Raw genomic sequence first — 17,500 nt, 5'->3', positions numbered from 1 at the left:
CGGCAGGAAACGGTGAAAAAAGAAAAAAAAAAGAAAAAAAGGAGGTAGAAGAAGGGTACAGGAATAAGAATTATTGATTAGCTAAAAAAAGAACACGAGGTAAGATAACCCATTTCGTATTTAAAACAGTCTTCGTTGTCCAATAAAAAATGCATCGATAGCTTCTTTAGGTGAGGCAATAAAACAAAATAAACATTGAGGAAAATCAGTCTCAACACGGCGATACTACGATAATGGAAATCAAGTAAGTATAGTAACATAAAAAAGTAACGCCAAACCAACCTTAGAACTTGCGTCGGGTATTTGTGCCTCTGATACCTGATAATAACACGTGCCATAAAACCACCCGGCTTCGGGCATTCCATTCACAAGTAAATCGGACCTAATACTTATTTGGGGTCGGACGCTGGGGAGGAGGGGTGGGGGGGAGGGAAGGGAAGGGGAGGAGGAGAACGAAGTTGGAGTTGGGGAGGAGGGAGGGTGAAGTTGGAGGGAGGAAGGGAAGGGGGGAGAATGAAGTAGAAGGGAGGAAGGGAGGGGGGAGGATGAAGTTGGAGGGAGGAAGGGAAGGGGAGGATGAAGATGAAGTTGGAGGGAGGGAGGGAGAGGGAGGATGAAGTTGGAGGGAGAGAGGAGGATGAAGTTGGAGGGAGGAAGGGAGGGGGAGGATGAAGTTGGAGGTGGGGGAGGGAGAAAGGGAGGGGGAGGAGGAGAACGAAGTTGGAGTCTGGGAGGAGAGAGGGTGAAGTTTGAGGGAGGATGAAGTTGAGATTCGGTAGAGGATTCTCCTTCGCACGCGTTGGAGAGACCAGGACTTACTCAAACACGGGAGTTATTGATGGATTGATCCTTCTGTGACAAGTCATGGCCGCAAACACCCGTCGGAGGAGAGTCAAGTAAGAACACTTATCGCCTTCGTGGTAAACAGGTGGTGGACAGGCGAACAGATGGCTGAGTACGTGAATATTCGATAAAACAAAAGAGGTTTTCACCCATTTCTCGACTCCATTTTTGGTAAAGCATCCGGACTGAAGAGGTGAATAAACAAACAGTACATTTGAACAGTGTTCTGCATATCATTCAGGTCTGACTTGTTCTAAGGAATCGGAAAATGTTTAAGAAGAGAATGGATGTACAAGCAGTTACCAGGCCATTCTAGCAGAAATATTGATGCTAATATTGAGTGAAAGTGTTCATATAGCGAAATGAATAAGGGTCAACTCTTTGAATAACATGACAAATGCGAGAAATTAGAAATTAGAAATGGGCAATCAATCCGTGCCTCGTTACCCTAACCATTCAGGACCCCCCCCCCCCCCCCTGTTCCCTCGACATGAATTTCGCAATACGTTTAGTCTTTACGGTGACCTTCAACTCCGCACAAGAGACTCAAACGGAACAAATCAAGGCATACAAGCAAGACCTTCGAAGACAAAAACGACCAGGCGCAGCAACAAGAAAGACAACGGGGCAGAGGAGGCGTAGCGGTCAGGTAAGAGGGCGGTGGATTTGAGGCCCATGTAAAGCCATCAATAACACGAGATCTCACTGAGGGACCCGCCTACCCTGTACCCTGCCGTGGCTATAGGCCTGCCGGAACCTTTCGTCCGCGGGTCTACTTTCACAGACGTTCGCACAAGGTGAAAGAGTGGAAGAGCAGAATCTCCCGACCCCCCTTTCTAATCACAATACATCTCTGCAGAGGCTCTAAACGTCTCCATTAATCGTTATCGGTGACGGACGAATGGTAATTATACGATAGAGAGGCTTACTTCACCCTAATGAGTCTCACGTTCTAGCATTCATGAGAGTTCAGGATAACACACATAGTTTACCGAGGGAAGTATGAGAGGTGAGAGCACCAATGAGCGCGCGTGGAGATTACAGCTGATGGATTAGCAAGCTGGATGTACACGGGTAGGGGATTTATAGCTGTTTATTGAGCGCTCAAGTGATAGTGCTGAATGACACCGTGTCGTAGGGCTATTTTTCCTTGTCATCTTAGAGGTATTTGTGTTGTTAATAATGGCTAACGACTTGATTTAAATGTTAGAGGCAGTGCGGTCTCCTATATAGGCCTACATGCTGAAGTAGACACATTACAAACACATCTCTGTTTTATATTTTGTGTGTATTTTAGAACATATTGTGGTATACGGTTTACTGGTATAGTAAACGCATTTTACGAATATTGAACTTGAAAGAGGGTATTAGCTACACTGTGTATTTTGAGAGAGCTTCGTGACAAACGTCTTTTAAAGGGACTGCGAAACCGCTTACGACTATCCTAACCCTTCCCCTCCCCCCCCCTTATTACACAGACGGTGGCCATGACGGTGCTTTATGATAATGTGCTTTTTGAAAGTATTTTAAGTAAACAATTCGAATAGTGTAAACATCATTGTTTTATCAAGTGGCCTTTTGAGAAACTTTATTTCCTAATTATAGATGAATAAAGAGAGAGAGAGAGAGAGAGAGAGAGAGAGAGAGAGAGAGAGAGAGAGAGAGAGAGAGAGAGAGAGAGAGAGAGAGAGAGAGAGAGAGAGAGAGAGAGATAATGTATGTGTGTATATATAGATATGTGTATATATATGTATGTATGTATATGTATGTATAAATGTATACACACACACACACACACACACACACACACACACACACACACACACACACACACACACATATATATATAAACCAAAACCGCAGAATATTTGCTTCCCTCCTGGCCCAGACAACGAATAGACCTTTCTCCGCATCTTCTCCGTTTTTAGACATGTTCTTCCCCTTTTCCCTCCCTTCGTCTCCGCAACTGCCTGCTGGGGCTTTGGCGGTAATAGGCAATCAAGGCAGCACAGAGTAAACACGCCCGAGGCATCTCCTCTGATTTTTTTTCCCCTCACACTCCATCAGTTCAACGTCCTATATGAGGATAGTCGTGACCTATCCCCGGGAAAACTGCCTGTTTTGGGGTCGTCATAAATGCTCCCTTGGGACGACCCAGCTGAGGTTAGTCGTAACCGACGGAATCGGATTAGGGAGGCGCTATGTATCGGCCTGTATATTGTTTTATGGACCCTGTTGTATACTAGCGGTGCCTTACGACCCGGATGCTGTGGGGAATGAATGGGAGTTTGGCGTGGTGTGCTCCCAGCATGAATGATATCTATCTGGTCTCACATGCATACGGATGCGCGCAAACACGGAGACGGATGCGCACGCACACGCACCCGCACCCGCACCCGCACCCGCACCCGCACACGCACACGCACACGCACACGCACACGCACACGCACACGCACACGCACACGCACACGCACACACACACACACACACACACACACACACACACACACACACACACGCGCGCGCGCGCGCGCGCGTGTATATATGTACGTGTATACATATGAATGCATGTATTATGTATGTATAAATGCATTCATAGTATCTATGTCTATCATGCATACACTATATATTTTAAAGGAGTCACACTATAGAGAAACAAAACTCCCATTCATTACGGCGCGCAAGGAAAAGTTTAGATCGAAAACAAATAAACAGGGAAGGAAAACAAGAAAGTAATAGAGGCGGAGGTGTAAGTTTATCCAGGTGAAGAGGTTCGAAGGCCTCGCGGAACACGTTCGGTTGTTTTTCCTCTCTTTCATTTGTTTTCTTTTTCCCCGTTTTCTTTTTCTTTTTCTTTTTGTTTCTTTTTTTTTGTCTTTTTTTTCTTCTTTTCGGTTTTATTTTTGTTTTCTGATTTATTTTTCTATTTCTTTTTATTTTTATTTTTCTTTTTGTTTCTTTTTTTTTTTTTTTTTTCCTTTTCGATGTTATTTTTGTTTTCTCATTTATTTTTTCTATTTCATTTATCTTGTTTTCTTTTTTTTCTTTTTCGCTTTTTTTTTGTCGAGTCATAATTTTTAGAAGGATGATACACAATATAGTGTATCGTAGGACAAAATCCGCGTGTTTTTTCCTTGAAGTAAATCAATGGACATACAACTAAATCAACTCAAACTCCTGTGGAAGATATGATCTACATATTTTTCACGAGTATGTATTCGTCTAAATGAAAATAAAGAAATCAATTTCCTTCAATAAGACTTCAAGGAGGAGGCAATAACAAAGGCACGGAAAAAAATATCATGAAAATCTCGAGAACACTAAAGACTTTGTTTATATTTACTCTTGAGACAAACAATTCAATCCTGAGTTATTAAAATTTCCCGCGTGCAATAGCTATAAGGTTACACGTTGGACGCCACGCATAGCAAGATAGTTTGACCTTCGTGATGAATCGTGTTATGGCTTGCAGTTGACAAGCATTTGCGTTTACATGTGCTCCTTCTGCAAAACACTGCTATGTTGTGGCAAATGGTTGCTATCCAAAGACGTTGCACAAGATGTTGCAGGTGTTCAGAGGGAGAGAGAGAGAGAGAGAGAGAGAGAGAGAGAGAGAGAGAGAGAGAGAGAGAGAGAGAGAGAGAGAGAGAGAGAGAGAGAGAGAGAGGGGGGGAGAGGGAGGGAGAGGGAGGGAGAGGAGGGAGAGGGAGAGGGAGAGGGAGAGGGAGAGGGAGAGGGAGAGGAGAGAGAGAGAGAGAGAGAGGAGAGAGAGAGAGAGAGAGAGAGAGAGAGAGAGAGAGAGAGAGAGAGAGAGGGAGGGAGGGAGAGGGAGAGGGAGAGAGAGAGAGAGAGAGAGAGAGAGAGAGAGAGAGAGAGAGGGAGAGGGAGAGGGAGAGGGAGTGAGAGAGAGGGAGAGAGAGAGGGGGGGGGGGGAGATAGAGGATGATAACTGAACACTTCATTCCACCACAACCACAGCTCCACCGCGAGACACTGTCTTCAGCTCGTAATTAACCCATCAGACACGGAGGCAACTATGGGCCATTCTCAACCCCCCGCGCCCCCGCCTCAGGGCACAGGCGAACAAGTGACCTGACTTGACCCAGCATCACCCCTACCGGATGAGGGCACTGACTCCTCCCCTGAGAAGCCATCAGTGTTGTATTCCAACAATATATCCTTAGTGTTCGAGAGGAAGACAAATTCTCGAGGCAAGGGATGAGAAATGGGACGCATTTGGGAATAACAGCGCGCCAGAATATACCGGAAATTTCGCTAAACACAAGACTCGTTTCATTTTTGCCGAATGTAGGTTTTATGAAGGATTGTGCGAGCGGTTTGAGTGTTTTGTGTGTATTTAAGAACTGTTATGTGGTATTATTTGATAATCAGCATTTTGTTCTCTTCCACAGGGATCGCGCAGTTATGGACAGCGGGCGGTCGGCAGGCGCGGGCATGGGTGGTCCTCGCGGGTTGGTCGCGGGCGTGAAGGCGGCCTTTCGGTCCCGCTCTCGTTCCGAGAAATCCAGATCTCGTTCGCGCTCCAGATGTGAGAACAACAGAACAGATGACCACGATGAGGGTCGCCACGGCAAGAGCGAGCGGGCCCCGCGGTCGCCCTTCTTGGGCTGGGCGCGGTCGCGGCACAAGGAGCTGCCCAGGGCGAAGGACGCGGTGAAGGCCAAGGAAGTTACAAGCTGCACCACGGAAGGCAGTGGCCCTTGCTCCCTCCTCCAGGCGGAGCGGCTGAGCCTTCATTCGTCGGAGGATTACTGGCACACCTCCGAGGATTTGCGCGATATCCGGCGGGGGACATATACGAGTTTCAGGAGTGACTTTTACGACAGTAAGTACGCGGGTGAAAAAGAAAACGAAAAAACTCTGGACCGACTAAGGTTGCTGGTGGACGATGGCGCTGCCACCAGACTGCAGGACTCGACGGAAAAGAGCGGTGGTCGCCTTGGCAGGTACGTCAACCTCCCCGTCGTTTGCGCCGATGTCGCTGGTCAGGTGCCGGGCGAGAGCAGTGCCAGGGCCGGAGAGGGCGGGTTGACCCACGGCGTGAGTGCGAGCAACTACGGGAAGGCCTTTTGCGGGGCTGCTACGGCCCGCGGGTCTCGGGGGCTTGTGTGTGCGAGTGACGCGGGCGAGAGGGGGGGCGTGGAGGGGGAGACGGAACTGGAGGGGGAAGTGAGGGTGCAGGGAGATGGCAGTGACATGCGTGAGGACGATCACGTTGAAGTGAAAAGCGAAAAACAGTTGAGGTTCGATACTTCGACCATTAAGAGATACTATGACAAAGAGAAGACCTCTGAATCTGTTAGAGGTTCGTGGTTAAAGTCAGCCTTAAGTTATAACTTGGAAGTGCCAGAATCTCCCAGGAACGAAGTGATCGTGCTCGCTCTAGGTATCGACCAGTACATAGAAGAAGTGTTTAGGTTCTTGGATCGCTCGGGGTCGGGCCGGGTGGGTATAGAGGACTTCGATGCCCTGTGCCAGGTCCTCGGGCTGGCTGAGAGCGAAGGGTTGCCGAGGAAGGGGCAGCAAAGGTGTCAGTGTCTCGGGTCGAAGCTGACACTGAATGGCAGCCTCGATAATTCCTTGCTGAACAACGAAGTGCCAGGCGATAAAGAGTGTCCCATCCATCTCAACTTCAGCGAATTCCACGACCGGCTGTGCGAGAGTTTCGTGAAGGGGGCGCAGACGGAGACCCTCTCCCCGCTCGCGTCTCGGCGCCCTTATAACCCGCGCCTCGTAACGTCGGTGGTGCATATTCAGCGGCGGTATGACATCCTCGAGAAGATTTCGAAGTCAATCGCAGAAATAAACTCGGAGTTGGAGGGCGACGTCAAGAGGCCCCCGGCAGAGTGTCCGACAGCGGCGTCCGCCTGTTGCACCTCGCGGCAGCCCGCCCACGTCGATCGGAACTCCAACATCTCTCCTCAGCCGTCGTATTCTGAGACTTGTCTCCTGAAGCGACAGGTGCTTTTACAACAGCAGGAACTTCAGTGCCTTCGTGAGGTTATTGAGGACATGCGAGTCGCTCTCCAGAATTCTGACGCTGAAAACTTGTCGCTCCAGGTACAAATGGCGAGAAGTTCCGCCCCCGCCCGACGCGGGTCGGAACACGACCTGTGTCTTACCGACGAGGAGGACACAATCGACGACCTGGTGAGGCAACTGACGGAGCTGAGTCGCCCAAGGAGTGATACTTCTTCTATTCCCGTCGCAGAAGTCGCTCCTCAGCCACAGGAAGCACCGAAGGAGGCGCTGCAGGTCGATAATCCCAAGTGCAAGAAGGAAACGCAGGAGACTGCTTCGCCCCCTCCTGAGCCTCCCGGTTCTCCAAAGGAACCCCACAACACTGCCTTTATTTCCGGTGACCTTTCCTTGGAGGCTGAACTTCAGGCCACGTATGAAGCCTTGCAGTCGGCGCGGGAGGAGCAGGAGGCGACGCAGGCCGACCTTCAGCGGACGGTCAGTCAGCTGCAGCAACGGGAGGCGGACCTGAAGGGGGCCGAACTCAGCCTGCAGGCCTCGTACACCGCCCTCGAAAAGGTTCAGTACGACAGCCACGCCCTCGTGATGGAGGTCGCGGAAACCAGGAGTCTCCTGGAGGAGGCCAAGGAGAGGCTCACCGGAGCGCTGGAGGAGCTGGCGCAGGCGAAAAGCACCATCCAGGAGCAAGAGACGCAGCTGACGTGCGCCAAGGAAAGCTTGGAGGTCCTTCAGAACTCAAGGTAAGTCACTTGATTATGTCTGTATCTTTGTGTGTGCGAGGGAGGAAGAGAAAGAGGAAAAAGGAAGTGGAGAGTGAGAAGAAGAAAAGAGAGAGGGCGGGGGCCAAAGAGAGACAGACCAGGTCAGTCAACACCTGGAATTTAGAATTGTGAAATTGACAACAGCCGAAGCGTGGATAATCATGACTGACATCGCACACGAGGAGAATCGCGGTGGGTCGTCGCGCCGCCGGCCAAACGCTTACCCTGGGTCTTGACATATCTCTCCAGCACCTTAAGATAGTTATTAGTTCTTATATCAAGGCCTGGAACCTATCATATCTCTAATCTTACTTCTAAGAACGATGCTAACTTGCACACCGTCACACGAAGGCGCTCCATCCGCCGATAGAAAGGCGATATGAACGTACTTTGAAATTACACACTTTTTTATATAAACCGGCCAGCAGTGTGTGATTTACGATTTTCACCTTGAGCATGATAGGAGAGTGTGTCATTACGTGCGGCTGGGCCTCCTCCTCCTCGGGGTGCGCTATGAGTCCCTCCAGAGAGCCAGTAATTATAGCGAGGGTATCTGATGGTCCCTCACTGCATGGAAAGCGGGGATGACGACAGGGCATTCTCATGTCAAAAACTTGTGATGCCGTTATGAAGTGTTGCTCTCGTTTCGATAGCTATACGGTATGTGTGCATACACGCATGCACACAAGCACACGCACACTCACGGATGTGCACACACACACACACACACACACACACACACACACACACACACACACACACACACACACACACACACACACACACACACACACACACACACACACCATCACCCCCCCCCCCCCCCCACAAACAGCCTAACCAACCCTACACTTCCGCATAGCTGTTGTCCCCGGCGGGGGGCGAAAGCACAAGACAGAGCGAGCAGACAAAGGCGAGGGTGAAGCGTGAGGGCCGTCAGAGAAAGAGAACAACAAACATGGCGTAAGGGAAAGATAGTAACGTGATAGTGAGGTAATAGTGATGCCTGTTTGACGGTTGTGACAGGATTTTCCCACGTAAACGGGGCTTTCTACCTGAAATTGCCCGTAATAAGAAAAGGCAAGATAAGATTAAATACCACTCTTTATTCATGATAAGTAATGGTAAATTCGTATGAAAAAAAAACAAAAAAACAGCGAAAGGTTTGTACAAGTAAAGCTAGAAGGTTTTGGAAATAGAAAATACTAAGCAAATCGAGCAATCATCTGGAAATGCGATTCAGATGAAGGCTTGTGTGTGAGACAAACAACGGAAAACGGATTACGAACTTAGTCGAACATCCAGTAAACGGATTTACATTTACATTTACCCCCCCCTAAAACCCCGGATTTTGATATTTCTCGAAAAAAAAAAAAAAATGCCGACATTTTGAATAATCCTTCACTTCCGCTCTCGGTTCGACTCTCTCCTTACAAGAAGGTCAGTCTGTATCCCCGTAACAAACAATGGCATCTGGTAACACGTGAGTGAGATGCCAGACGCAGGTGTATGGTAACACTTAGCGGCCGACGGCGAGGGAATCTGGTAACAGTGCTTGGTACGAGACCGAGAATCCCCCGTGAGAACCAGAGGGTGGGCTAAGGAAAGCTATGGGTGGGCTAAGGAGAGGCAAGGAAAGTCTAAGGGGAGCTATGGGTTGGCTAAGGGGAGGCAAGGAAAGCTTATGGGGAGCTATGGGTGGGCTAAGGGGAGATATGAGTGGGCTAAGGGGAGCTTTGGATTGGCTAAGGGGACGCAAGGAAAGTTTAAGGGGAGCTATGGGTGGGCTAAGGGGAGTTATGGGTGGGCTAAGGGGAGATATGGGTAGGCTAAGGGGAGATATGGGTGGGCTAAGGGGAGGTGAGAAAGGTCTAAGGGAAGCTATGGGTGGTCTATGGGTAGAAAGAGAGGGAGAGGGAGAGAGAGAGAGAGAGAGAGAGAGAGAGAGAGAGAGAAGAGAGAGAGAGAGAGAGAGAGAAAAAAAAAAGAGAAAGAGAAATAGAGAGAGAGAGAGAGAGAGAGAGAAAGAGAAAGAGAAAGAGAAAGAGAAAGAGAAAGAGAGAGAGAGAGAGAGAGAGAGAGAGAGAGAGAGAGAGAGAGAGAGAGAGAGAGAGAGATTGTAAGGATGATTAATGGGGAGTTAAGGTATTTTAAGGCCAACTAAGGGTAGCTTAAGAGAATCTTAAGGTGAACTCAAGGTGGTTTAAGGGAAACTGAGGGGGAACTAGGGATATGACGACGTAAAACTCTGGGTGGTTTAAAGGAAATTAAGGATGCACTAAGAGGAACAAAGGGTTTTCTAAGGGGATATCAGGGTGGACCAAGGGAAGCCAAGGGTGGTTTACGACTCAAAGGAACCTCTCCCTTGTTCCCTCTTATCTCCCTTCTTTATCTCGCACTTCCCTTTTCCCTTATTGTTTCCTGCGAGATTCCCGCCGCGAGATGGATCCTCCCTCCTTAACTTGGCTATAAAAAAAAAAAAAGTTTAAAGAAAGGGAGACACAAGAAACGTAAAAAAAAAAAAGGAAGAAAAATGTTATCGCGTAAGTAAATCGACATAAATCTCCCTCTGTGTCGGGGGACCTGTGTCTCCTATTCGTCATATAATGTTGCCAAAGGATGGAGAGAATGCCGTGGCTTCTGACCTCCCCCCCTCTCCCCCCCCTCTCCCCCCCATCCCCCCCTGTTTCTAAGCGGCAAGGTCATCGCGATAAGCCTTGCGAGGGGAAGACAGGTCATATCAGTCGTCAGCGTCGTCAGGAAAGGCACCTGTAGCGGGGTCTTCGTTGGGGGAATGGCCTGCTCTCGCGTTCTTTTTTTAATTTCTCTCTCGTTCTCTCTTTTTCTCTTGTATGTATATATATATGTTTTTTTTCTTCAGTTATGTGTGTGTGCGTGTGCGTGTGCGTGTGCGTGTGCGTGTGTGTGTGTGTGTGCGTGCGTGCGTGCGTGCGTGCGTGCGTGTGTTTGCATGTATGTATGTATGTATGTATGTATGTATGTATGTATGTATGTATGTATGTATGTGTGTGTGTGCATGTAAGTATGTACGTATGTATGTTTGTTTATAAGAAAAACCCACATTGCACAAGCTAGATTTATTAAAAATGAAACTACTGTTTTGAAATGCAGGTGGATTTCAAAACTGTAGAGCGTTTTGCCATTCATGTATATATGTGTGTGTGTACATATATTATATATATACATATACACACATACATACATACATACATACATACATACATACATACATACATACATACATACATACACACATACATACATACATACATACATACATACATACATACATACATACATACATACATACATACATACATACATACATACATACATACATACATACATACATACATACATACATACATGCATACACGCACACACACACACACACACACACACACACACACACACACACACACACACACACACACACACACACACACACACACACACACACACACACACACAGAAAGAAAAGCAAACCAACCAGCAAACAACAGCAGAGAATAAAACACGCGGTGGGAGGGCAGAGGGCCACAGGGTTATCGGCACAAGTAAACAAAGCTCATTACACAGCGCGGGAGAATATTTACATTCAATGAGTTGTAAGAGCGCCATGATTCGCCTTTTACGTGCGGGGAATCTTGCCTTATATGTAAATAATGTCGGGTGAAGAATAGATTCCATCGGGCCATCGTGGGTCGGGAAGCTCCACCCACTTTAAGTATGAGTCGGGTGTCGGGCGGAGGGTGGGGGTAGAGGGGGGGTTAGGATGGAAGGGATGGAGGGGAGGAAAGAAGGTATGAGAAGGGAGGGGGAAGAAGGAAAGGAGGAAGGGGGAGGGAGGGAGGAGGAAGGGGAAGGGAGGGAGGTTGAGGAGGGGAAGGGAGGGAGGGGAGGGGGTTTGAAAGTGGAGGGAGGGGGAAGGTAGGGAGAGGGTATGAAGAGGGAGGGAATGAGGAAAGAGGAGGGAGGGGGTGATCAGAGAAAGGGTGGATGGGGGTGGGAGGAAGAGGAAAAGAAGGGCCATGTAGAGAAAATATGGTGTCGAGAATAGGGATAGAGAGAGACATGTAGAGAGAGGGAGAGAGAAGGAGATGAGAGGAAAGTTAAGAGATATTTGAGAGAGAGAGAGAGAGAGAGAGAGAGAGAGAGAGAGAGAGAGAGAGAGAGAGAGAGAGAGAGAGAGAGAGAGAGAGAGAGAGAGAGATGGAGAGAAAGAACAAGCGAGAAATAGAGAAATAGAAAGAGAAGGGGGCGTGGGGGGGGGGGGGAGAGAGAGAGAGAGAGAGAGAGAGAGAGAGAGATAGAGATAGAGAGGGAGGGAGAGAGGGAGAGATAGAGAGAGAAATATTTTTACTGATGTCCCTGGCGTTACGCAACACCTCACAATGGCCGTACTGTAGACACGTAAAACATATATATGCAAATGCCATTCAGAAAAGGCAACGGGAGGTCGCAGATCAGTGATCCAGATTTATCGAAAGGAATCCAGGCCTTAGGCGAGGGAGGTTTTACACGGAAGCTCGGCAAAAATGAAAGGCATTTTGACCTGTGTTCTCGCTTCGTTGGACAAGGTCAGGTCAGGTCGACTGCGGTGGGTCTTGGGCATCAGTCTCCCTAGAATCCCCTATTATCTAAACGCTTCTCCACCCATGCACGAAATTTTAATTAATTAAGGAAATCCTACGATATCAAAATCGACTTAACACGATGTTGACGATAAGGTCTTTCACCAGAAGCACAGATTCCTTGGACAGGTCAGTGACACCGAGGTCAAGGGAAGAAGGCTTGGGAGGTCAAGGGAAGAAGGCTTGGGAGGTCACCAGAGACAATACAGGTGATCATAGGTCAGGTGAGGGCTAGAATGGGCTTGGTTAGGCGCCCATGCCTTTGATTCACACTTGTGGGCGTGGCAGTAGTCATTCACGCACAGGGAAGGGAAGGATTTTCATCTCGTTTGCCAAATGTGTTGGTTAGTTGATGCTTAGTGTGTATATGTTATGGTTGTGATCAAAAGATCGAAAGTTTTATCGTATGGTAATGACTGAAAAGGCAAAGATAAAATGAGGTCTGATTGAGAAATAAAAGTCTATTTACATACAGTTGCTTTCATTATATTCGTTAACAGATCTCCCATATATAGTCCGAACTATATCTGAGCAAAACTACAGAAAATAAACCCGGCTCATTCTAACGAATTCTGACACAGGGAAGACAGTAATGTGTTCCTTCTTTTTACCCCCCAGTGTGCCGAGATTAACTAATAATTTACCCAGGAGATAATGATAAGGGAGGCCTAAACGTAGGTTATAATTAAGTTGGTAATAATGAGCCTTATTACAGAGAGGCTGACGCTTCCCGTCTCGTAAAATCGTGTCTTTCCGGATGATGGTCACTTTGCGAAATATTTTTTTTCAGAATAGTAAATGGCAGAGCTTTTCAGTTCGTGTAAATAGTGTATAAAAAATCTAAAAATGTATATTTATATTTTATTTTAAGATGAATTTGATTTATTATACAATACCTTCGTATAAAACATTACACAAATTTACGGTTGTGGAAAAAAAATAATTAATCGAACAAATGATGTAAATCTGTAAATGAGATGTAGTTGACCGCAAGGGTTTTCAGCGCCGATTTAAGGCTTGTTGTGGGACATTTGAGGAGGATAATGACAGGTTATTAACTAAAGGGTATTAGAATACAAAAGGCCAAAGCCATTAACGATTCAGGTACCGAGGAGAAAAAATAAAAAAAAAATATAAAAAATCTTAAAATTTTCATTTTTTTTTCTTTATTTCATTTAATACCTTTTATTACAAATTATAAAAAAAAAAAATTAAACATAAAAATTATCAAAAAAAAATATCAAATAACAAAAATATATATAACCTTTAACAAAACAAAACATAATTTTTTCTAAAAAAAATTAAAATTTTTTCCCTAAAAAAATTTTTTTTTTTTTTAAAAAATTTAAAAAAACTTAAAAAATTTTAAATTTTTTTTTTTAAACCCAATTTTAAATTTTAAATTAAATTTTAAAACAAATTTTTTTTTAAAAAAAAAAAATTAATTATTTTTTTTTTAATCCTTAAAATTTTATATTTTTTTTTTTTTTAAATTTTTTAAATTTTTATTTTATTTTTTTTTTTTTAAAATTTTTTAAAAAATAATTTTAAAAAATTTTTAATTTTTTTTAATTTTAAAATTATTTTTTAAAATAATTTTATTTTTATTATTATTATATTATTTTATTAATTTTTTTTTTTTTAAATTATTTTTATTATTTTATTATTTTTTATTATTTTATTATTTTATTATTACATTATTATTATTTTTTTTATCATATATATAATTTTTATTTTTTTTTAATATTTTTTTAAAATTTTTTAAATTAATTAATTAAAAAAAATTAAAAAATTTTTAAATTTTTAATCATTAAACTTTAAATCATTTTTTATCAAAAAATTCAATTATACAAAATTAAAACCCAAAACTCCCCTCCCTGACCCGGATTTAAGGTCATCTCGACCAAGTACCTCATGGCTTGGGCTGAGATCCCTGGAAAAAAAGGTAAAAAAGGAAGAGAAAGAAAGAAAAAGGAGAAAAGAAAAGTAGAATTGTTATCACACAAAGATCTTTACTCTACAGATCTCAGGGACCTGGTTTTGCTATCAGGGATTATTGTCTTTATCAGATCGCAGAATGTTTCAGGTCTTCGTAGTTAAGGGTCAGGGAGCTCACTACGAAGGGCTGTGTAAGTGAGCAAGTGAGCAAGGTCTATACTTATATCCTTATATACTATGCACTATATATACTTATGTACATATACGTATATACTTATATTGACCTTGCTCATTACAGAGTTTCCTTTATTTTTCTTTTGCTTATTATTTTATTTTTGTAGTTAAAGGTATGCATTTTTTGGTTATCTTTTTGTTATTTTTTTTTTTAGGTTATCGTTTGGTATCGTTTCTTATCGTAATTCGATGAGAGGGGCTAACAAAGAAATAAATCACCGGGGTAAGGGAAAACGACGAAATAACAAGGGAAAAAAGTAAATTACTGGGAAAGAGGAAAACGACGGGGTAATAAATAAATAGATGAAAAAAATAGAGGACAATGGAAAACGATTAAGCGGAAGCCTACCGCCGCCGGTATCAAGCGAGGATCTGCAGAGATAAACATCGCTTATTTGACTCTCCGGATAAACTTCCTGGCCCGCCCATAGTGGCTGATTTATCTTTTAGTGTTTCCATACCTACCTGTGGCGCCTTCGAAATGCGAGTAACTGGCTTTTTCAACTCTATTGTGTCACGTTTTTACGCAGCGAATAAGCATATTTTTACCATATTATATAATCTCCACGCCTGTGAAGGATTGGGGTAATCCTGACCCAGAATACGTGATCAGCAGAATGCGAAAGGGATAAATATGAGGGGGGGGGGGTGACTAGGGGAGGGGGGGGGGGGGAGGAGGTGATGACTGTGAGCGACATATGTGGGTGGATGGGCGGTTTTAGAGTGACTGACTGATGACTGGCAGGGTGAGTGATGGTCGGATCATATCGGATTATTGACTACCCCATCCGTTCTGTAATCGTGCCTTTTACGCTGATTTATATCAGATTTAATCCGATTTTGAAGTTTTGTTCATGGCAGAGGGAGAAAGAGCGATATATATATATATATATATATATATATAGAGAGAGAGAGAGAGAGAAGAGAGAAGAGAGAAGAGAGAAGAGAGAAGAGAGAAGAGAGAAGAGAGAAGAGAGAAGAGAAGAGAAGAGAAGAGAAGATAGAAGAGAAGATAGAAGTGAAGAGAGAAAGAGAAGAGAAGAGAGAAAGAGAGAGAGAAAGTTAAAGATAAAGAAATAAGAGGGAAATAGAGAGAGAGAGAGAGAGAGAGAGAGAGAGAGAGAGAGAGAGAGAGAGAGAGAGAGAGAGAGAGAGAGAGAGAGAGAGAGCGACAGCGACAGGAAGAGAGGGGAAGGGGTTGTCAGGAAGGGGGAAATCGGGAGAGGGAAAGGCAGAGGGATGTCACGCACTTCCCTTCCTTCCTCCCAGATCTTGTCGGGGATGGGTGGGGGTGGGTGGGGGTGGGGTGGGGTGTAGGGATATGGATTGTTGAGGAGTGAAGGTCTAGAGAGAGATAGGGGGAGAGGGGGAGAGGGAAAAGGAGAGAATGAAAGAGATGGAGTGAGAGAGAAATATAGAGAGTAAACGTGAGAGTGAGATTGAGTATGAGCGTGAGAGTAAGAATAATAGGGAAAATGAAAGCGAACATGAGCATGACAGTGAGAGTGAGACCAGTAGGTAGTTTAGAGCGAGGGCAAGAGAGAGACAGAGACAGACAGGCAGGCAGGCAGGCAGGCAGGCAGGCAGGCAGGCAGGCAGGCAGGCAGACAGACAGACAGACAGACAGACAGACAGACAGACAGACAGACAGACAGATAGACAGACAGAGACAGAGAATAGAGAAGAAAGAAAGAGAGATGATAAAGAATAGAGAAAGAGACCGAGACGCGCATAACCAAATAAAGAACGAAAGAAAGAAAAAAAAAATACTTCAAACACTAAAAAGCCAAAAACAAAACAAGACAACACGGAACGAACGCCAGATACCCACTCCGAAGACGCGCCAGAGAATATATATTTCCCTCAAGGAGTCGATTGGCATTCGGCTCGCCTTCACGCGCATCGCTGAGGCGGTTCAGGTGTCCAGCCACGCCGAGAGCGTCCCTGGGCTGTATGCAGAGGACGCCCTCTTCGGCGGATTCCACATGCAAAATCGCTGTCGCCTTGTTCGCGGTGCATACTGGGGAGGGGGGAGGAGGAGGAGGGGAGGAGGAGGTGGAGGTGGAGGTGGAGGTGGAGGTGGAGGTGGAGGTGGAGGTGGAGGTGGAGGTGGAGGTGGAGGTGGAGGTGGAGGTGGAGGGGGAGGGGGAGGGGAGGGGAGGGGAGGGGAGGGGGAGGAGGAGAAGGAGGGGGAAGGGGGAAAGGGGAGGTGGAAGTGGAGAATGAGGGGGAGGGGGAGAAGGAGAAAGACGTGGAGAAGGAGGAGAGGAGGGGAGGGGGAGAAGGAGAAAGTGGTGGAGGAAGGGGATGTGGAGGAGGTGGAGGTGGAAGCGAAGGCGAAGGCTAAGTCGGCCTTTTTGCATACCATCGCTGCCAAAAAGAAAAAGATAACACGACTCATTAAAACCAAAAGCAAAAAGGCAGCAGCAACAACAATCCCCAAAAAAGCGATAACATGACCAGAAATAAGGAAAAAATTGAAGCCTCTTAAGCCTCACCGTCATTAGCCAGTGCCAGGGCCTCCGCGCTAAATGTTAGTGCCCGTGTCGTGTTTCTGGCCGACATTCTTGACACTAAGCCTTAGCGGGTTGAGTGCCACGGAGGCATCTCTGAGCCGGACGCAGAGGCACTTCTCTCGGGGGCACTGTATGGGTGGGGGGGAGGGGGCTATGGGGGTGAAAGTGGGAGGAGGAGGAGGACGGGGGAAAAGGAAGAAAAATGCGCATAGCAAATTGGAAGGGGGGAAGGGGGTAAGGAGAATAAAAGAGGAGGGGGAGAAGAAAGAAAAGAAGAAAAGACAAATGGAAGCAGTAGGGCGAAATAGAAAGGGAAGAAGAAAATGAGAGTGTTAAGAAAGGCCAATATTAACCGCGATAAAGAGAAATAAAAATGACGAACGGAAGTCAAGAAAACGTGAAGTAAAAACAAAACAAAAAAAAACAATCGTAAAAAATCAAATTAGCATCCTGGCGGGTGCCCTACTCCACACCTACCGTTCGTTGTCGGCGAGGGCACGGGCGTATGCGGTAGTGATAGGCCCTCAGCAAGGTGTCGCAATGTGAGGCGAAG

The 17,500-nt window shown here is 45.7% G+C and overlaps 1 protein-coding gene across 2 annotated transcripts in view; it reads left to right on the top strand.

The window, feature by feature from the left end:
- The window catches only part of LOC125028008, a 99,593-nt gene that overhangs the window by 10,137 nt on the left and 71,956 nt on the right, over positions 1-17,500 (top strand). For both annotated transcript variants that reach the window (XM_047617264.1, XM_047617263.1), the window contains exon 2: positions 5,256-7,583. In XM_047617264.1, coding sequence (XP_047473220.1) covers positions 5,269-7,583 — 2,315 coding nt within the window. In that variant the 5' untranslated portion in view covers positions 5,256-5,268. The remainder of the gene's footprint in view (positions 1-5,255; positions 7,584-17,500) is intronic.

This window comes from Penaeus chinensis, chromosome 8 (genome assembly GCF_019202785.1).
Source record: "Penaeus chinensis breed Huanghai No. 1 chromosome 8, ASM1920278v2, whole genome shotgun sequence".
In the NCBI taxonomy this organism is placed as follows: domain Eukaryota; kingdom Metazoa; phylum Arthropoda; class Malacostraca; order Decapoda; family Penaeidae; genus Penaeus; species Penaeus chinensis.
The sequence above is the reverse complement of the archived record's forward strand: the minus strand, read 5'-3'. Positions and strand labels throughout refer to the sequence as shown.